This window comes from Myotis daubentonii, chromosome 5 (assembly GCF_963259705.1).
Source record: "Myotis daubentonii chromosome 5, mMyoDau2.1, whole genome shotgun sequence".
Classification (NCBI taxonomy): domain Eukaryota; kingdom Metazoa; phylum Chordata; class Mammalia; order Chiroptera; family Vespertilionidae; genus Myotis; species Myotis daubentonii.
The window spans coordinates 30,634,880-30,656,440 of record NC_081844.1 but is presented as its reverse complement, the minus strand read 5'-3'; the positions used below and the strand labels follow the sequence as shown (position 1 = coordinate 30,656,440).

At 54.7% G+C, this 21,561-nt stretch overlaps 1 protein-coding gene across 12 annotated transcripts in view; it reads left to right on the top strand.

The window, feature by feature from the left end:
* The window catches only part of KDM4B (lysine demethylase 4B), a 134,559-nt gene that overhangs the window by 93,973 nt on the left and 19,025 nt on the right, over positions 1 to 21,561 (top strand). For 6 of the 12 annotated variants that reach the window (XR_009452988.1, XM_059697079.1, XM_059697076.1 and 3 more), the window contains 3 exons: positions 8,293 to 8,489; positions 16,437 to 16,538; positions 16,903 to 17,102. Coding sequence is in view for 11 of the 12 variants with exons in the window: in XM_059697079.1 (XP_059553062.1) it covers positions 8,293 to 8,489; positions 16,437 to 16,538; positions 16,903 to 17,102 (499 nt within the window). In the remaining variant the exon portion in view is untranslated. Of the gene's footprint in view, positions 1 to 8,292; positions 8,490 to 11,724; positions 13,504 to 16,121; positions 16,416 to 16,436; positions 16,539 to 16,571; positions 16,702 to 16,902; positions 17,103 to 21,561 lie in introns of those variants that run through there. The other 6 variants (XM_059697085.1, XM_059697078.1, XM_059697082.1 and 3 more) reach the window with 5 other exon arrangements.

Sequence of the window (21,561 nt, the reverse complement as noted above, 5' to 3'; positions counted from 1 at the left end):
GCAGAGACCCTATTTTGAAATCAGGTCCCATTCTGAGGTCCCTGGGAGGCATGGATTTGGGGGCATTCTTTATCCCTGTCCCTTTGGGAGCATGGTGGGGTGGGGGTGGGGGGCGGAGGGGAGGAGAGGCGGGGAGCCAAAGAGCATTCTAGACCAGGGGCAGAAAGTGCAAAGTCCCTGAGAAGAAAGGAAAAAGAAGGTGAGACGGCCTGATGTATGTGGGGTGGGGTGGACAGTTTGGAACTAGGTTTTAGGGTGTGGCCTGTGGGACTGCAACAGAAGGGACATGGGAGATGCAGCAAAGTGAGTGGAGCAAGTATCTGGGCGCGACAGTGGGGCCACTTAGCTAGCAGAGAGAGAGAAGGAGGGACCAGTGCCAGGGCTGCACTGTCCAACACTGGCTGCATGCATAGCTATTTAACTGTAAATTAATTAAAATGAAGTAAAATTAAACATTCTGGGCCTTAGTTGCAGCCATAGTTCTAGTTAAGAGCCATGCAGGCTAGTGGTGACCACATCAGACAGCACAGATACAGGACATGTGGAGGTATCTTGGGCCTGAATGGTCACAGGGTCTGCAACTCCATGGCCAGGGCCCGGGAGTGCTGAGGGAGTAAAGGGGGCCTTTCAGTTAGGATGTATGGCCTTGCAGGTGACAGTGAGTCATCAGCTGGGAGACCGGCCCATCCCCCCCCCCCCGGTGTTTTTAAGGGCCCCCAAACCCATGCACCGCAGGGCAGTCTCAGTGGGCCGGGCCCTGCATAGCCCTGCATGTCCTGTCTGGTTCCTGACTTAGGGCTGGAGTTGGTGCTACTGCTCAGATCAGAAAGTAAGAGGGTCCGTCAGTGCTGTTTGAGTTGATGATTTAATTGAACCACATTTAACAATTTTCTTCTTAGGCCCATTTACTGTGCTTTCCCACTTTGTTATTTTATATGAGCAAACTCTAATATCTAGTCAGCCTTTTTAAAGAGGTATCCTCTGATTAAAGCTCAGTGCTGTTTAAATTGGGGGAAATGTGGCAGATAAGACCCCAGGGCTCCGGGGCAGCCCAGCCTCATTACTTTATACCAGGCTCATCAATTGTTTCGGGGCTGCTCGCATGTCCCAGGAGCCGGGACAGACCACTGAAAGCTCCCAAAAGGCGGTGTGGCATCCTCTGATTGCTGTCAGTCCTGCTATGACACTTCCACCTTCCCTGGGTGACCAGCCTTTAGGGCGCGGTGCCTCAGTGCTGCCAAGGGTCAGGCCAGAGAGGAGTAAGGAATGTGGAACTGGGCACCCCTGGAGAAAGATTTGGAGAGGGGCCAGAGGTTGGGGGTGGGGAGGGAAACGGGTGGGGTAGGACCAGCAGTGAGGGCTGATTGAAACCATCTTGTAGGGTAGCAGCCATTGAGTGGTGGCGAAGTGCTTTCCACGCCTCACATTGTGGAAATGTCAAATAGTAAGATCCTCTGGGTTGTATTGGGCATTCATGTTCATTCCCACGAAAAGGTTAAATTTATTTTGCTTTCAAGCCCAGAGAGGGAGAAGTGGAGTCGAGGTGGCCAGTCCTTGGTTATAATCCTGCTTTGGGTCCCCAGCAGCAGTCAGAGTCTTGTGCTGGTGGCCGATCACTCTGGGAGGTGCCCTGCCATGTGTAGTAAACATGGGGAGCCCAGGTGCCATGGGCCCACTGAGTCTGCCCTCCGCCCTCTACCCTCCACTCCCTGCGGCTGGGACAGCTCTAGCCAAGCGCTGCTGGGCCCCATGGGCCACCAGCTCTGATCCAGACGACATTCCAATTTCTGTTCTTCATGCTTTGGAAAGAAGAAATCTATTTGTCTCTGCTCGGGGCCCAGCTCTGATAACCGGGGGCAAACCTCCGACCTACTCTGTTTTCTCATTTTCCTCCAACTTAGCAGCAGGTCCTGGGAGACCCCCGCACGAGCGTCGGGCTGTTTGATGTGTCAGTCTTCTGACCAGAGCGACAGCCTCCCTGCTCTTGGCTCGGTGCTCACATTAGACCCAGGGCCCCTGCACTTGATAGTTGTAACTCTTTTCATTTGTCATTTGGAAGTGACAAGTGCTCATCTTGTTGAGCCTCTGGCTGGAGCTCTCAAGACCCCCGGCCTTTTGTATGAGTCTGTGACAGGTTTGAGCCACTGGGTTCACATAGGCTGGTGTTTGTGTGACAGGAGGCTCTGTTGGGGACACACTTTATGGGGAATGACCTGAGCCCTGGTGGCCGAGCTTCAGCAAGGTGAGGCTCCAGCCTTGGCAAACCCTCCCTGTCCCTATCTGTCCCCTTTCTTCCACCTCCCTGTTGCCTTCCTTTCCACCCCTGTTCCTCCCCTCCCCTCTCTGCTTATCTTGTCCCCCCATCTCCTCCCTCTTCTCTCTCTGCTCCCCCTTCCTGCAGATCTGGAGCTGGGCACATGCACACAAGGGGTCTAGGTAAGTCTATGAGGCATAGTTGCAGGATGGGCAAGGAGGCAAGAGAAGGGACCCTCCCCCAGGGCCTCCTCTTGGCAAAAATGCCAATAACTAGAGTGGCAGAGCTAGAAGAGCACATAGTAGGTGCTCCTTCCTGGCAACCAAGGGGAGGGTCAAGTGGACCCTGAGTGGATGTAGCCCTTGTCTGCACCCACATTCCTGTCTCCTCACCTGCGTGTACTCTGCAATTCTGCTGTAAGCTGCTGCAGGGCAGGGCCCAGCATTGTGTGGTGAAACCGCATCAGTTCAGCCTTATTAGTCCAGAGCGCACAGTAGTTCTTCAGATGTGGGAGATGGGACTTGATTTGAGCTAAAAGTTGGAAACCATTTTGTTCTGGGCTTGCAGAATCTAATCTAAGATCATTGGCTTTTTTTAAAAAAAAAAATCTAAAACCTTAGGAAATTAAAGGCCCTTAGCATATGCTTCCACTCCGAGTCTGACTGTTCTGACAGGATGCTCTGTTGTCAGAGAAGCCACATCTGTAACTCGGACCTCATCTTAGACATTTTCCTTAGCGGCACACAAGTTACTGCTTGTAGGTATAGAGTATTGGAACTGCTTCAATGGGAAGAGGGACCCCCACCCACACATCCACCACACAAAAGATAGAGCAAGACGACCCCAAATTGAAGGCTGGCTGTTTTTGACCTGCTGCTGTAGCCCCTGGCACAACACTTCTCAGTAAACTGGATGACCTGGGCCTGACCTTTTCATTCCCGAGGTGTTCCTTTATTTATGAATGTCTGAGTTCATTAACACAGAAGACCCTGGGCAGCCCAGGCAGACTGTGTGAAATCTGTGACTCTGTTAGGAGGGGGAACTGTGCCTCCAGGTCCCATTGGCCTCCAGGTCCCCTTTGAGGCCGGGTCTGGGACGGGGTATGGGTGCAGTGCAGCTGGCCCAGGCCCACTGAGGTCTCATTGGATTCTGCGGTGGGGTAGAGGTGGGGGGTTGTTCCTTACCCTGAGTGGCCAGCTCAGGTTGTAGGTGGGGCCGGAGACGGGTAGGGGCAGGTGACCTAGAGGTGGAGTCTGAGGCCAGGCCCCCAGGCACTAGGCTCTACGTGCTCCTGGCACATGTTGAGAGTTGGATTCTGGAAGCAGGAGTGGGGAGTGTGGAGCCCACCAGGCTCAGTAAAAAATGGGACAGTCAGAATACCCATCTCAGTCAGCTCAGGTTACTGTAACAAAATATGGACTGGGTGGCTTAAACAGCGGCATTTATTGCTCACAGTTCTGGTGGTTGGAAGTCTGAGATCAGAGTGCCAGTGTCATCGGGTTCTGGTGAGGACTTCCTGGTTTGCAGATGGCCAGCTTCTCACTGTGTCCTCATGTGCTGAGGGGTGAGGGGCCTGAGAGGGATTTGAGGTTTCTTCCTTTTTTTAAAAGTTCAGCAGTCCTATAGGATAGGACCCACCCTATGACCACATTTAACCTTATTTACCTCCTGATGGCCCTGTCTCCAGATAGTGTCACATTGGGGTTCAGGGCTTCAACATAGGAATTGGGGGGCACAGTTCAGCCCATAGGACACATCTGTGGTCGCTCTCACCGTTCACTGAAGTTGGCATGTGGGAAGCTCACCACCAAGGTCCTCAAGTTACTCTTTAAAAATCATTTTATGACTTAAATCAAGGCTGGACAAACTTTCCACAAATATTTAGTGAATATTTGGGGATTGCAGGCTATGCGGTCCTTGAGTAATTGCTCAGCTCTGCCATAGCAGCACCAACGCGACTGTAGTAGGGCAATGTGCCAAAAAAACTATTTACAAAAACAGGTGGCAGGCCAGATTTGCCCACGATCCAGAATTTGCGCACTCTGACTTAAGTCATTTACCTGCTCAATAAAGAGATTTAGAAAGATAAATAGCACAGATTTTTTTGACTCCACAAACAAAAGAACCATGGTTGGCATTTGATGAATGTCCTTGGCTTTTTCTAAAGATTTGTGCTCTTAATTGGGGCTTTACTGTATTCTTGACTATGTATTTTGTATTTCCTCAGATAACAGATCCATCCTAAGAACGTTTCTGTTATTTAAATGGTGCCATTGGGCGGATTTATCTTTTATCCAATCTGTCCATGATTGTTGAACAGCATGGTTTTTCGTGTGTGTGTGTGTGTGTGTGTGTGTGTGTGAGAGAGAGAGAGAGAGAGAGAGAGAGAGAGAGAGAGAGAGAGAGAGAGAGAGAGAGAGAGTAATGAAACAGAGAGCGCTTTGTCTGGATTTTTCACTTCTTCAGGCGAGATCCCTAGGAGGGGGAGGTGAGGGACGAGTTGCTGAAAGGAGCTGTGGTCCTCATTTTGTTCAGGGCTTGTCAGAGCTGCACCTCCGCCTCTGTCTGGTTGGCAGCTGGTGTCTGCTGTCTCCAGCAGCCTGGCCTTGCTGGGGCTGCATGGGGCAATGGTGGCCAAGCCATCCGGCCCTCTTTTCCTCTGGGGGTGGAGCTGTGCCTTCTCTGCTGTCACTTGAAACAGCACTTGTTCCTCCTGTGTTCAGGGAGCATCATTGAACTCACTCTGCTGATTAATTAAACCGTTGCAGGCAGCTAGCTCCTGGAACGGTGGCGCTGTCAAGGGCTCTTTGAGGACCACTTTGCAGGCTGTCAGGTCTCTCTTGATGTTAGGCACCATCTGAGAGCCAGTTTCTGCTCATGAGTGTTGGGGGTGCCGAGAGGGGTGCCCATCCAGCCCCAACCCAATTGTGCCTCTTTACTCTGATGGCATCACTGGTGAACGGGGGGGGGGGGGGGGGGGGCGGGGGGGGGCACAGGTGCTGGGCCCAGGATCTTGGGATTGGGTGAGCAGGTGGGGGTCTAAGCCTTTTGTGGACAGGCCCACCCTCTGGACAGGCGGCAGGCCTGGGAGGAGACCCAGTGAAAAAGCAGCTTGTCTCAGAGCAGACTATCAGTGGGACCCAGGCCATGAACTCTGCATCCCCTACCCCACCCCTCATGTCCCTGTCTCTTACCTTGACTCCTTTATCTGTCCCCAGATGCCCCACTCAGCACTAATGGAGCCACCAGCCTCTGGGCCCTGGCTGATTTGAGCAGGACTGGCCGCTCAGAGTCCTCATTACTTAGTGGCTCTCAGAGCGGGAGCCCCTGCCTCTCATGGTTCTGGTGTCTGAGTGCTTTATGCCTCCGTGATGGTACAGAAGGCCCTGGGGCATGCAGGGGACCCCTCAGACCTCCTCCTCCACTGGTGCTCGATTTCTCTGTCAGAAACTAATGACATGGCCAAACCCTTGGAGGAGCCTGTCTCTGTTGTGGTGCTGACAGGGGACCGCCAAGTGGAGGAGCTGGAATGAGAGCAGCAGAGCTGTCAGCTTTAGTCAGCCCCGCAGACCCTATGAAAACACCAGTTTTCCAGAAGGTTTGGGAGCCCTATGGGCTGGAGGGGGCAATCGATGGGGAAAACAATAGTGTGATTTACTCTCAAACTCAGTTCCTTCCCTGGGCGCTGCTCTGAGGCTGCCCTAAGGACTTGGCCACCAGCCTCTGCCTCCTGCCTGCTCCCAGCCCCTTTCCAGGATGGGCCCTGCAGGGTGGAGGCGCTCTGTGCTGCTCCTGGGCCCAAAGTGAAACAGCTGCAAGTAATGTTCCACTATGCACGTGACCCCCAAACAGAAGGTGGCCAGGTGGGGGTGCTGTTGTGGGGTCTGACATGTTCAGCCCCTAAAAGTTCCTATTAAGATGTTACCTTAGCAACTTCCTTACCCAACCTGTCAGGCTGAAACAGTAAAGGGTCTGCAGTGCCTATACCCTGAGCTCAGCTGCTCAGTCCACAGAGGCAACTCTCACTGAGTCCTGAATCCAGTGGGCTATCACTTCCTTCCCATGGGATCCACAGGACCCTGCCTTCTTCCTGCTGCTTCCTCACAGGTGCCCATGCTCCCCAAGTGTCTGTCCCTAATCCGTGACAACCCACCCCACCCAGAACCTGCACAGAGCCTCGAGAGAGGCTGTCCCCAGTGGCTTCGTCCTGGTTGAGCAGGGAAGCCAAGCCAGGCTCCAGGCCATCGGAGCAGTTGGCTCCCTGGCTTGCGTCTATGTGTCCCCCTCTGTGGGTGCACGCAGGTGCTTTTTTCAATTACTTAAAGGAAAAGCAATTGCAGAGCCGCTCGATATAAATCCCTTAAGCTGCTGTTGATGGTGATGCAGGGGAGGCCATGGCCCGGCCAGGATTCTGAAACGCGGGCACCATCTGTGGTCTTGCCATCCACAGCCAAATTATACCACCAGCCTTTCTGTGTTCCGCAGATTTTCATTAAATGAATTGAGTTTACTGGGAATCTCTTGGCCATAAATATTCCCTCCCTGTCTGCATTGTGTCAGTGCTGCTCCGAGTCCAAGCTCCCACATCCAGGCTGGGAGTGGGGAGGGCGGGGAGGGGGCGCTGGGGCTGCAGGAAATGCCCTGGGACATTTTTTGCAGCCTCAGATTTGGGGTCATAAATACTTCACTGTTTCCAGAGAAAATTGAGGGGAGTTAGAAGGACTTGACAGGGCAGGGTACATAATTGCCTCATTTAATTAAGTGTTTTCCTTTCTGTTTCCTTCTTTTCCATTGAGAAAGTGGCAGTGACAGCGAGAAGGTTGTAAAAGGAGGGAGAGATGTGCATTTAAAATGGAGATGAGTTTTTAGCCATGGTTGGAAATAGGCTTCTCCTGAGCCTGTTTATAGAGTGGCCGGGAGAGGTCCCAGCTTGTGGGGGCTGCAGTAGGTGTCCCTGAGGGGCAGCTGCCCCGAGGCCTCCTGTCACCAGTTCTCAGGACAGGCGTGTCCCCAGAAGAAGGCAAGGACTGTGCCTACTTTAGAGAAAGGCAAGTGCGGCATCTCAGGGTCAGGGTCACCCCTGAAATCCCCTCATCCTCTGCACCCTTTTCCCGAACTTCCACACAGCTTCAGCCATCCCTGTGGAGACCCCTCTTCCAGAGTCTGTCACCCATTCCAGGGGCTGCTGTATCCTTGGGAGCCTAGACCAGAAGCCAGCAAACTGTAGCCTGTGCCAAATCTGGCCCCTGTCTCTTTTTGTAAATAAAGTTTTATAAACGCAGCCATGCCATTCCTATAGTATCTCTGATGGTTCCCAGCTTCAGGGCAGAGTTGAGAGATTATAACAGAGACCATGTGGCACACAAAGCAGAAAAGATGATTGCTTGGCCCTTTATGGAGGTTGCCAGCCCTGCCCTAGATCAGAAGTCCCCTCTGTTTCTTCCTCCCTCTCACAGTAGGATGGTTCCCATCTGATCTTGGCCTCATGCCCAGGTAAGCGGGAGGCCAGGACCACCTGGGTTCCTCTCACTGACAGGGCTCCCTGTTGGAGTCCAGATTCTGGGATTCTTGGCTGGCTTCTCTGGCCTCTAACACCCCCAGGTGTTAAATGTCCCCAGGATACCTGTGGTGTGGTGCCTCCTGCACATGCCCAGCCCTGGGGCCACCACCACACTATAACCTGGAGGGAGAGGCTCTGAGAACATGTGGTTTGTTGCAGGGCGTGGTGTTCAGAGCATAAGGACCGTGTTTGAGCCTGTCCTCATCACAGGTGTTTGCCCCTTTGCTGTGGACACAGGGACCCTCCTGTTCAGGGCAGTGACTGCTCCAGGACACCTGGCATTTGTTCCTTGGCACCATGTGCCAGGTGTTGGACCAGAGGCTCCTATTTGGGGGGGTGGGAGGGTACAGCTTGGAAAAGGACATTCGGTGGTCTCACCTTCACCTGGGACAGGCAGATACCACTTCCTGTCTCATGATAGAAGGTCTAGTGTGGGGTGGCTCGCCCTCGGGCTCAGGGTCTCTCCTGCCTCCCGCAGTGCACGTGCCGGAAGGACATGGTCAAGATCTCCATGGACGTCTTTGTGCGTATCCTGCAGCCAGAGCGCTATGAGCTGTGGAAGCAAGGCAAGGACTTCACGGTGCTCGACCACACCAGGCCCACGGCCCTGAGCAGCCCTGAGCTCAGCACCTGGAGCACCTCCCGGGCCTCACTCAAGGCAAAGCTCCTCCGAAGGTGAGTTGCCAAGGAACTGCCCTGTGCCTGGCACTGCTGGCGACCGTAAGTGACCCCCAACCTAGCCAGACCCTGCTGGTAGGTGGCCTCAGGCTGTCCCCTCCCTCTCTCCCTCTTTTTCTTTCCTCGCCTCCTCCTCTTCTTCTGTATCTTGCTGCTTCTCAGTCAGAGTGTTTCTCAGGCCCTGACCTCTTCGAGTTTGCAGGCCTCGTAGCAGGCGGTGTCTGTGTTGTTGTTAGACTCAGTTTCCCTCCTGCTCCTTGTCCACCAGCTCCTGGGAGGCTGACCCTTTGACCCTCCAGCCATCCGGGTCCTCTCTGGGACAGCACACGCTGTCTCTCTTCCTCGTCTGCTTGTGACCTTAGGTGAGAAGCCCTAGGTCTCTGTGTTGGGGCTGTTGGGCTCCTTCTTGACTCCGAACGATGGCAGGTACCATGCTGGAGCCGTGGGGCACAGGGGTCCAGTACTTGGTCCGTATCCCTGCCATTTCATGTGTTGACTGCTCGCTTTGGCTTTTCCGATAATGTGCTGCTCAGATTCACAATCTTGGAGTCACTGAGAGACCCGTCCTCCCAGGGGCATCCTTTGCCACCCTCATTCCATCTCAGGGAGCCCCCTCCTGACCCATGCCTTTTATGACAGCGTGGTGGCTGCCCAGCCTCGGGCCTGGCAACCATTGGGGGAGGAGAGGGTGAAGTGGCTGCACCCTCTTGCCATCAGCACCATAGTCATGGGGGCATGGATGGCAGGTCCGGAAAGAGGAAGAAATCGACTTCCTGCCAGGAGGGAGATAGCAGTGAGCACTGTGTCTGGGTATCACCTTGTAGCCCCGGAAGCGGCGGTCCCATTTTCCTCTCTTCTCTGGGAAACGTCAAGGCTTTCAGGGCTCTGAGCTGCTCAGACAGAGTTCCAACGCACTCAGTTTTGGTGCCCAAGGAATGTTCAGCAAGTCCTCACTGCGAAAGCCACCACAGACAGTAGGCTTTGCATAAACAATGAATGTGGTGTGCCCCAATGAAACTATTTGTGGACTGAAGTTGGAATTTTATATCACTTTCACATGTCACAGATTATTATTATTCTTTTAACTTTTTACCAGTTAAAGATGGAAACAACTTTCTTAGCTGGGGGGTCACACCAGAACAGGCAGCGGGTAGATTTGGGCCTCGGGTGAGGTTTTCCAATTGTAGCCTCTTGGTCACTTCTGGCTTCTCTTGTCCCCACTGATGACGGACACTTGGCCCCAGGGACAGGCATTGAGGAGGTGGGGGCACTCGGACAGTTCCTCCCTTTGGCTGTGCCGGTTGGCGGCACTCCCACACTCTGCAGAAGCACCCTTTAAACTCTGCACTCTCCAGAACCTTCTTCCCCGACGGGGCTGTTCTAGTTTTCAGCGCGTTTGTCTGTGAATCCAGAGTCTTTGGGCAGTCTTGGCTTCACCCACGTGTTTTCCCACCCCTTGGCCTCTGCCTTTGAGAACGTTCCATCAGCCCAGAATGCTTTCACATCTGTTCCTGACAGCCCACCTGAAGGTGAGTCTCTCTTTACTGATTTCTTTTGTTGTCTGTCCTTTTGATTCCCGCTCTCCTGTGTGTTCTCACGAAAAGCAACTTCTCTCGGTGAGGCCCATCTGTGCAGCGCCTGATCCCTCCCAGCAGGGTGAGCTTGCTGAACAGAGCCCAATGCAGCATTTGCATAACGGCTAATGGATTGTGGCTCAGTCTAATTGGTCAACAGAGCAGACTGCCAATAATTAAGCGCACATCCAGAAATGGATGGGATTAGAGGACTGGGCCCCGCCAGCTATGCTTCCCTTAGCCGGAGCCTGCTGTGTGCAGAGGAAGCTTCCCCACAGCCAGCTGCCCCCCTCACTCCCTGAGCCCAGCCAGCCCTCAGTAGAGGGCGCTTGGCCCGCTTGTCACGCTCTGTTCCTTTCTGGAGCGTTCCTCTCTCGTCTCAGCCTCCTCTGCTTCCGACCTGGGGAGCTGTAATATTCCGACAGAGGGATTGAATAACAAATTAAGTCGTGTCCCCAAGGATATAATTTTCTTTAAAGCTTTCAGTATGTAAAATAAGACAGATTCCCCCCCCCCCCTTTTTTTTTAAATCATAGAGGAGCTTTCTCTGTAAAGGTTGATTGGGGGACTGACATTTCAAATCCCAAGACTGCTACCCTCAACCTGAGAGTCAGTGACTCTCACAATTGCCTGTACCTTTCTCTCCTGGCCCAGTGCCCACAACACATGGTCGTCCTGCCCCTGCCCCTCATCTCCACTGAGGGGTTGCTCTCCTGAACCTCAGAGAGTTTGTTTTGAGGGAAGGGCAGCTTGGGCTAGATAGGGGTAGGGCAAATGTGGCTCCTAGACCAGGGTTGTGTGTCTCCTCCCCTGAACTGTCCCCTGCACCCCTGCACTGTGGACACTTAGGCTCATTCTCTGTGGGGGCCCCTTTGGGCACTGTAGGGTGTTGAGCAGCATCCGCGCCCCCTCCTAGTCAATGCCAGGAGCTCCCCAGTCCCAGTTCTAATGGCCACAGATGTCCTAGGCAGCATCCAGTGTCCCTGGTTGGAAACCCTGCCCTAGGCAGAGGTGGTGGCATTGAAGTGGGCTCCATGTTCATCTGCTGTCCATCCCCACTCCTCATGTCCCCCTGCAGCTTCGCCTTGTCCTTTGGCCCTGCAACTTCTCCCTGGTCCCTGCTCAGACCGACCTAGCCAGTTCCCCCCCACCCTCACCCCTACACGGAGGGTCCAGCCTTCCTGACAGCCCCCCACACTGAGCCCCACATGTCATCTTAGAGCAGAGGCCAAGTGTTGGCCTCTCCAGGAGAGAATGATCTCGTCACCCTCCCTCAGGTTGATCTTCCATGCCTAAATCTTGCTGAATGCACTGACCCTCCCCCATGACAAACAGGGCACAAAGCTGGGACTTCTTCAGCCCTCACCACCAGGTGGGATCCTGCTTTGCTGGCACAGGCCATCATAGAGTCTGGCGCCTCTCCCAGGCCCGGTCTCTGCCAGCCTCCCCTCCTCCCATTCCTACCCGCAGCCCTTCTCCATGTGCAGACTGTCTTTTCCTCCCGCCTCCTTGTTACTTCCAATGAGAACATCAAGAAACGCAGCCCATTGACCACATGTTGCAGCAGGTGTGCATTCAGCTTGCTGCACACATGCTTGTGGAACATCTGAGCTGCCACCACCATGCTAATGCAGAGAGGAGATGTGCTTCCTCACCAGGACCCAGGGTTCCCGTCCATTCCAGCCCCTGCTAGCTCCACTGGCTGTGACCTCCAGCTACCCATGCCATCCATGGGGGAAGCCACCAGCTGAGCGTGGCCAAGAGCCCCCTGGCCCTGCTTGCCCACCCGCACCACCTCTCACCACCTCTCGGATCACCGTGGAAATGAGCCAGGAGCAGCTCCAACACCCCCTTTGATGCCTCCTGACTAGACACTGGACACCATTGAGCCTCTGACCCTACTCTTGCCAGGGTTGCCCTGGTGACTTACTGAATGTTTCCTAAATTGTTGTTCCCGAGAACACCCTCAGCAATTTCTCAGAGGCAAAAAGCCTCTAGACGCCACATGTCCTGGGTCCGGGTGAAGGGGAGAAGGGTCCTGGGGTACAGAGCTCACAGCCTCTTGCACCCTGACCCAGGGGCTGCGCTGGCACCAACAGCCTTGGATGCTCCAAACTCCCTCTGGGTAAAAGCTGGTCCTGTGAGGGTTGACAGTCCTGCCTTAGGGAACAGAGGGATTGTGTGCTTGGGGCCCCTCGGTTCCCAAGCCCAGAGCCACTCTGAGCCCACTGCATAAGGTGGGGCCCATGGGGAGCCCCCGCTCTGCCTCTCCTGCCATTTAGGTTCCAAGGACACCCACTTCCATCTTGGAAATATTAGTACAGGTATTTGAACTCAGTTCCAATATTTGGTTTGTATAAACTTAACTAAGTAACGTCCAGTTAAGCCTGACAAAGTGCTCATTTATCTCCATCCTCCCCTGAAATGCTACTAAAATGACTGTAAAGGAGTGACAAATGGGCAAGGGGGCCAACTGAGCAGCCGCAGCAGACTTGGAAAAGGAGGAAAGGATGGCCAACGGGTACCTGACTGCAGCACAGAGGAGGCTCAGCTCAAGGGCTCACAGACAGGGTGCAGCTAGTTTGTACTGAGGAACTTCGGAAAGGCATAGGATTCCAGATGTGGGCACCTCCTGGGACAGCACCAAGGTGGGCTGCAGGCCAGTGTGTAAGGAACTGCTGGGCTGGGGGCACCCCTCACTCCACCCTAACTCCCACCAGAGGACGGTGGCCCTGCTGCCTGGTGAGGTCAAGCCTGGGTGGTTCTGGGCCAGAGGGGGAGGGGCCTTCCTGAAGGTGAGGTTGTGGGAGCCTGGCTGCCAGCCCCACGTGCCTCTAACCCCAAGGCCAGAGACTGTAAGGGTCCTGTCTGGGTCACAGAATAGCCCAGCAGAGCAAAGCTATAGGTTCCGATGTTGGGGGTCCCCCTTGAAATGACTGGACTCCTGCCCTCTCCATCCCCTTCAGCAAGCCCTGCTCACCCATGCATAGCCACCAACAACCTTTTAGGCCCTCACACAACTCAGCCAGGGGTCCCTAAACCTCTGAGGAAGCTCAGTGGAAGACAGAGTGTCTCAAACAAAAGAGAAAAGCAGAACTCCCCAGAAAGAGATGAGGCAAGGAGCAAGAAAGCTCACCTTCTTCTGTGCATTTATGATAGAAGCACCTGTTGCTATAAAAAGAAACATGTAGGAAAGAGATGGCTCTTGGACATTTAAAATGAGAGCAAAGAAGCCCAGCTGGTGTGGCTCAGTGGTTGAGTGTTGACCTATGAATCAGGAGGTCATGGTTCCATTCGGTCAGGGCACATGCCCGGGTTGTGGGCTCAATCCCCAGTAGGGGGTGTGCAGGAGGCAGCTGATCAGTGATTCCCTCATTATTAATGTTTCTCTCTCCCTCTCCCTCTCTGAAATCAATAAAAATACTTTTAAAATAAAAGGAGAGCAAAGAAAACACAAGAGAGGGTTGGAAGATACCTTGGGAAAACTCCTCGAGGGCAGGACAGAAAGATCAGAGGCTCAGTCGAGGAACTCCAGCCTCTACTAGGGGTTTTAGGAAAAGAGAAAAGAATGATTGGCAAGAACCAAAGACGTTTTCAGATTACAGAGCCTGGCACGGGATGAGGATTATACGCACCTCGGAATATCACAGCTCTTCGGTTAAACAGAAGGTTTGCAGCTTCGGGAGTGAATAAACATGTCAACATAAAGAACAAGGGACCCAAATGGCATTGGACTTGGCGATCATAATGCTACAAGCTAATAGACAAAAAGGACGAGGCCTTAGAAGTATGTACCTAGTGAAATTACCAACTAAATATGTGTGAGAGAAATAGGATCTTTTTAGACATGCAGAATCCCAGGTTTTCCCTCCTTTCTGAGAAAGCTAAAGGGTGTGCTCTGGCTAAGCAATGGCATCAGCCAGGAACGACACAGAACCAGGGAAACCAAATCCAACCCAGGAGAATCCAAACCAGTTTCAACGTAAGGATGCCAGGGAGGTGTGTGTGGTGCCCTGAGTAGGAGACCACACCAGAGCTTGGAGATAACCAGGGAGGCCAAGCATCTAAGAGAGGAACAGTTACTCTAGGAAGAGCGAACAAAGCCTGCAGTGCAAGCAGCATGGATGAACAATATTTACAGTCAGTAAAATGTCAAATGTGGAATTTCACCACAACCGAAGATGGTGGCAGATTCAGGCAGAGAAGCTGGTGGATGTGGACGCAGAAGCATAGCCACACCCTGAGTGGTAACTAAGAGCCTCTTGGTAACTATGCAAAGGAAGCCAAACCAAAAAAATTAAAACATAAAAAGGAAGCAGCGTGGGGGAGACGCATGGAAGTAACTAAGAGAAGAAACAGCTAGAAGAGAGGAGGGTCTCGTGTCTGGGGAGCAGCCCGGGGGATGCTGTTATGGTTGGAATATGATTAGGATGTGCCTGGTGGATGTCTCTCCCCCTCCACCCCCCTCCCGCCCCTGTGGCAAATTGGCCACAGGTTCTTCCTGTGTTAGTCTCCCAGCTATGTACTCACAAAATGTGTATTTCTTTGCGTGCTAATATTCATCTTGCCTTCTCTCTGCAGTAGGGCGTAGCCCTCTGCTTAAGTCTGTCCACCTAGTTCCCCCCATTCTGGGGGTCTCTGTATTGGGGGGGTGACCAGTGGAGCTGGGGGGCCCCAGAGCTCTGAGGCTGATGGAGTGTAGGGGGACGAGGGAGACCTGGCTCTCTGGACAGATAGGGCCCCAGTGGGGACACTCCTGGTCAGCCCTGGGATTAGGGGGGGCAGGGCCAGAAGTGCCAATCCTGGGGTGGGGTGAGAGAGGGGCCCGAGGGGCTGGGCAGCTACGGGAAGCCGAGGCCAGGTGAGTTGGCAGTAGGAGGACACCCCTCTACTGGGTGTCTGGGGCCAGCGTGGGGGTTCGCTTTGGGCACTCAGCCTGGTAGCCCTGTGGCCCCGCATCATTTCTAGACATGGAGAGAAGCCCCTCCTCAGGTGACAGCTGGTGACGAAAGCCAGCTACATCTACCGCCAGGTCTTGGGGCTCGCCACCCGTTTCACTGTGGGGCCATACCTGGCATTTCCCAAACTGACCCGGTGTGGATTCGCTGGTGGCTCTGCTGTGGTGGAGAGCATCTCTGGCTCCTGTGTCCCCTTCCGCCCCTGCCCTATCCCCTTCACAGTGACCCTTGCACGCCATGCTGTGTGTGATGCCATGCCTCTGCCCATGTTGCTCAATCCCCACCGAATGCTCCCTGCTTTTCACCTTTGGTCATGGGGTGATTCATGCTGCAAACATCAAGTGGGGCTTGTCACGTGCCCACTGTGCTCGGGAGATGGAGCAGCAGAGACTAGGGCCCTTGAGTTAGGCAGCCAAGCCATGAGAACAACCAGCCAAGGTTAGTGTTAGAAGACGGTTAGGAGGGGCGCCCCAGAAGCCACATGGAGAGCAGGGATGGGCTGGGGAGGCAGCAAGGAGGCTGTCGGGTCCCAGGTGGGAGGTAGGGGTCCTGGTTTCAGGAGCCCTCGGGGCCTCCCTGGTCTCCTACCCTTCCCTGCTCAGATAGCCCTGCTTTTGCTTGGTGAATGTTGGTCCTTGGAGGTGTGGCTGCCATGGGGACCCCCAAAGGGTCTTCATATCTGAGTCTGACCTCACTGGGGCCACAGGAGAATTCATGGACAAGGGAAGCTGCAGCCAGCGCCTCTCTTGGAAACGTCAACATTCTCCGGTTGCAGACTGGGATAGATGAAAAGGTAGTGGGGGCTGGTCATGAGGCCTGGAGCCAGCGGCCATGTGGGAGGGCATCACCCCCATTCTCTGGAGGCCGTTAGTGCCCTGCCCAAGGCTGGGCCTTTCTACACACCTGCCTCTGCCTGAGCTCCTGGGGTACTACACGCCTCCTGTCCGTCTAAAAGCTGCTCTGTCCCCTCCCGGAAGGCTCCAGGACCCTGTTTCCCAGAACCCCTACAGGGGTGCCTGGCACTAATCTGCAGGCCCACCCCCTTTGTTGCTTTCTTTTCTTCCTTTTTAACCCAATTCTCTCTCCTTTTCACTAAGAAGCCGTAGCTAAGCCTCAGCTTGAATTCTCACTGTGGGCGAGGTTCGCCCCCGCCATCCCCAGGACTGTTACACTCTGAGCCGAGCTGGATGTGGGGACCCGACATCCCGCCGGCCCGGGCCCTGACCTGGAGGCGGGTGGCAGGGCGAAGAGGGCCATGGGTGCAGGTTGTTCCCTGGGCGTGGAGCTCCGGAGTGTGGAGAGGCGCACGGGGAGCCCTACGGAAGCAGGCGCCGAAGTTGAGGCCTTAGATGAGGCGTCTTGGGGAGTTAACACCAGTCCTAGAGAAAAACTCCCTGACATTTACATTCTAGACAAATTAGTCTGAAAGAAAGCAGACACTGGAAAAAGACTGAGGAGGAGAGGAAACCAAATCTAGAGAGGAAGAAAGAGCAGAGCAAAAAGCCGGGCCTGTCGTAAGTGCACCTTTTGTTTTGTTTGTTGTCTAGGCATTTTCCACCAGCTGTTGTTTCCATTGGGATCATGCTCCCTGTCCCTCCCACCCCCACCACACGGGGGCTCCTGGAGCCCAGGTTCATCCAGTCATCCCATCTCTAGCTGTCATCAGCACCCGCTTTGACATGGCCCCACCATCCCATTGCCCTTCCCACCCCTCCCAGGCCTCTCTCCCTCCACCACCCCTGCCCTGGCCCCTGGAGCCACCTCCTGAAGGTCCCCTGTCCCCTGATTCTGGTTGTGGAGGCTCCGTACTGCCGAGCACAGACCTGGGGCTCTCCCCTCTGCTGTTTCACCTCCTTTCTGATGACTCCCCCTCTCCAGGTCTCACCGGAAACGCAGTCAGCCCAAGAAGACCAAGCCAGAAGACCCCAAGTTGCCCGGGGAGGGGGCGGCTGGGGCGGCTCCTCCCGAGGAGACCGGTGGTAGTGCGAAAGAGGAGGCTGCACAGGAGGCAGATCCCGAGGACGAGGAGGAGGATCCCCAGCTGCCACCGCAGGTCCGGGAGGCAGAGGGCACAGAAGGTCAGTTACAGCCGGGCGGGGAGGCTGGGCCTGGTGCCCACGCCGGCTCCTTCCTGATTCCCCGGCCGGTGGAAAGAGCCATCTTCGCTCTGACTACAGGGTTTCTGCTCTTTAAGAACCCATTTCATGTGCTTTCCTGGCTGGGTGAGGCATTTCATAAGACATATACGTTCTAGGGGTGCTGTGAAAAGTCCCTCTTCTCCCAGAAACTGAAGAGGCGGTCTCAGTCCACTTGGGCTGTTCTCACAGAACATCACAGGCCAGGCAGCTTAAAAACAGCAGCCTCGTGTTTCTAGAGGCAGGGAGTTGAGATCGGGGTGCTGTGTGGCCGGGTCCTGGTGAGGCCCTCTTCCAGGTCGCAGATGGCTGCCTTCACGCTGTGGCCACACGTGGAGGAGCAGCGAGCTCTGCGGCCTTTGCTGTCAGGGCACCGATCCAGTTAATGAGGGTCCTGCTCTCATGGCCCGATTACATCCCATAGGCCCCATCTCTTGAGACCATCACCTTGGGGGGTTTCAACATAATGCATCTTGGGGAACATTCAGCCACAGCAGAGTCTGCCCATCGTGAAAGTGGCCAGATGTTGGTGAGCCTGTGCTGGGGCCGTGGTGGAGTGTCTCAGAAACATACCCTTCACACAGCACAGGACCATGTTAGCCATGGAACATTAGTATGTGTTTAAAGGTTCCCACTCCCATGTTTTACAGCATTTCCTTTGCTTTTTTTATAGCTCGTTTCATTTTTCTAATTTATAGCTTTAGCTACTCCCACGTTTGCACATAGCAGCTGCTCCCAGGGTAGAGGAGGGGCCTCTACTCTCTGGCCCCTTCCAGGCTCCTGGCAATAATGAGGCCCAGATGGTGATTGCCTGGGGGTCATGCCTCAGGCCCTGGTCACAGGCCATAGTCACCGGAGGGTTCTGCTTGGGTCCTCAGTTCCCCTCTTGATGTCTGTGTCTTGGGATGTGTGAGCTCAGCACGGCCCTGCCTATTTCAGCATCATGTGCTCACCAGGATGTGGCATCCAAGGTGACTATCCATACGTCACAGTTGGAGACGTACCAGGACGTACCCACAGGCCGATGCTAGGGTTCCCAGTTAGGGAGTGACTGTCCCCTGGCTGGCAGGTGAGTGTCTCTGAGGGGGACCCTCAGGCACTCACAAGGGGAAGAGCAGAGCATTTCTGGGTGAATTGTGTGCTGGCGCCTTCCCAGACGTTCCAACACGTGCTTGTCTAGTGGGGCGTCACACACCCAGGAGGTCCAGAAGGCAGGATGGAGCAAGAAGGCGCCTAGTTGGCGAGGAAGCATGTGCTGGCAATATCTGGGCATAGGCGTGATCCCCTACGTAGAAAGGGATGTGGGGACTGAGCCATCGGGTCATTGATCCGGTAGAGGAGCCGAATGAGCCCCACACAGAAGTCAGGTCTCATTCCCATGGCCAGCCATGGGCAGATGGCAGCATTGTTGGGATGCTACCTACAGTAAAAGCAACCAAAGAGTAAGCACCTTGGAACAAAGCTAACAACAAATAAAAGACCTTTATGGAGAAAATTAGAGACATTTTTGAAAAGTAAGGAAGAATTGGTAAATAAATGAAGCCATGTGTGTTGGGAGAACTCCCCCGTGTGAAGGTCCAGTCCCCACTCCCCCAACCACTACCTGGGGGTTCTCAGCTCCTTCAGGATCCCATTAGGGTGTGGGGGTTCGATCTAAATGTAGATGGAGAGAGAGAGGTAGAAGAGGAGAGTCAAGGGAGGTCTGGGGACTCAGTTCACAGGGCAGGAGTGAGCACCCCCTCCACTGTAGGTGGGAGGGGTGAAGGTCACCGTCTGTGCCCAGGGGACTCGCAGAGGTAGCCTCAAATGTCGGGGGGCACGTGCACAATGTCCCATTTACTTACAGTTCGGAAAACTCGCCAGCTGGACAGTGGGTTGTTGAGGGAGGGTTGAGTCGGCTTAGGCTGCCTAACGAAGCACCCAGATGGGCTACGGGGCCTTCAAAAACAGTTTCTCGTCTCATGGATCTGGAGGCCAGAAGCCCATGATTCAAGGTGTTGGCAGACCTGGTTCCTTCTGAGGCCTCTCTCCTTGGCTTGTAGATGCCGTCTTTGCATTCACATGGCGTTCCCCCTGTGCCAGCATCTCTGCCCTAATGTCCCTGTCACAAGGACGCCAGTCACATTGGATTAGGGCCTCCCTGATGACCTCACCTGAGCTCATGACATCTGCAGTGACTCTAAATAAGGCCACATTCTGGGGCACTGGGAGTAGGACTTCAACATAGGATTTGGGGTGTGGGGACATAATTCAGCCCATAATAGAGAATAAACACACAAAAACCAAGAGAGAGAAGCCTTGGGTTACTCCTGGGGGCTCCCTGAGTGGGGGTGGGGGTCTGGGAGGGGCACATGGTGTCACGTGCCATGGTCCTTCAGGCACGGCACTGGCGTTGTGTGTGCTCCTGGACGTAAGAATGCGAATGAACACGCATGCTCTGTGAGGCGGTTGGGTGGTCGAGCTTGGGCTGTGATGGTTAATAATGAGCTCTCCGAGGTGGGCCCCGGGACCTAGGGCCTCATGATGGGGGGCTGCTTCCCCAGCTGGCTGCCTAAACAGGAGGTTTCGTGTCCCTTGAGAGTAAAACATGCGCTATGGGTGAAACCACAAGCCACGTGGAGGGGGACATGGAGGACACGTGCTCTCCTCACCAGTCGTTGCATTCACTCCCCTTCCCCTCAACAGTCTCACCCCAGGACCCCTGGGCCTTTTCCCAAAGGGCTTCAGGGTCTGCATTGCAGGGATGGTCACAGTGTCATTGTGGTGTCATGTGGTCAGGCCTCATTGCAGCCCTCCAGGGCTGTGGCTTTCATGGCTTCCAGCGGCATGTGGACCCCAGCAAGGATGGGGCCGTTTCCGGGGTGGTGTGTCTGCTCAGGGCTGACAGTGCTCCCTAGTGTTCACCACCCACCTTGTCCCTGTCCCGTGACAGAGCCCTGTTCCCAAGGAGGAGGAGTTAGGTTGTGTGTGGGGGGTCTTTTTCTAGAAAGGAAGTGGTCCCCTGGGGGCACCGGATGTGGCTGCCACTGCTAGAGAGCCTCCTGGGAGCCATCTCTTGAGCCCTTGGTGGGAAGACAACTCTGAACACATCAAATAAGTGTTTGCAGTCAAGGGTGACAGCAAACACATCGGGGAATGAGTAGAAGGTTTTAAAGTGGTTTCCAGACTTCCTTTAATACCAGCTTAATGTCCCTAAAAGCTGTAAGTGCTAAGGATCATGTCATGTGTGAGCAATAATTTTGTGTTTGCAAAGGGAGACCATTTGCTGTTGCTCTGACAGCATCTGGGAGGTGGAGGGCCAGGAGGAAGCCTCCGGGGGTGGGAGGGACCCCGGGCTGGCTGATGGGGCCCTAGGGCCTGGGAGGCTGCTTCCCAGCTGCAGGTGTCCCCCTCTGCACCTGCTGCTGGGTGATCTGGGAAGAGCTGCTGCCCTGGGAAGGACCAGCAGCCTCTCTCTGTCCTCCACCCCCATGCCCACCCCTCCCCCAGGCAGAAGGCAGGAAGGCAGCTGTGTCAATCCTAGTTTGCCTGGACAGCAAGGCTCCTTTCTCCTGCCTGGCCGTGGCCATGTCACAGTGCTCTGGCCCCACCTGTAGTTGGGCACGGCCTTTCTCACCGTTTGGGAGATGGGGCAGCAGGGACAGTGCCAAGACCCAGGAGGGCTGGTCCCGCCACAGTGCCGTACACTCCTAGGCAGAGCACGCAGCCAGAGGGACCCACCCTGAGACCTCCCAGGGTCTCGAGGAGACAGGAGCACCCTGTGAGCAGTATGTGCATGGAGCAGTTGATGGTCATGGAGCCCCTGGTTTCAGGAGTGGCCTGACAGCTTGTGACTGGCTTTAGGACAGGACAGCAAAGGCTCCTGTACCCAGCAGGGAACAGATGGGCTGGGCCTTTATGTGTCTTCACTTGGAGACACATATTGCCATGTAGGACCCCCCCCGCCCCCCAAGCACAGTCCATTCAGGCCTCACCCACACCAGGCTGCACCCTGCCTCGGGCTCTGCATGGGAAGAATGCAGAGTTGATAGGAGTGGCCTGGACCATGGGACCAAGATCAGCTTCCCCAAACTGGGCAGGGGGTGGAGAGGTGTGGAAGGGTGTGGAGTGGAGGGTCTCTAAGCCAGATTGCAGTCATGAGGCCACCACCCCCTTCTGTGGGCAACATATAGCAGAAGTTGAGCTTGGGATCCCAGATCTATTACATCATCTTAGTGCACCCCCTTACCCCCCTCTTCCTCCCCCCCCCCCCCCCCGCCATGAACTTGGTGCCATAGAGAAGGTGTGGGAACTCCAAAGAATCAATCAGGCGGATAAAATCCAATGGGGTTAGGGGGTGGTCTTGGCTGTGGTATCCTCCCCACTTCTAAGAATAGTACTAGAAGGGCCTCGGCTCGCCTGC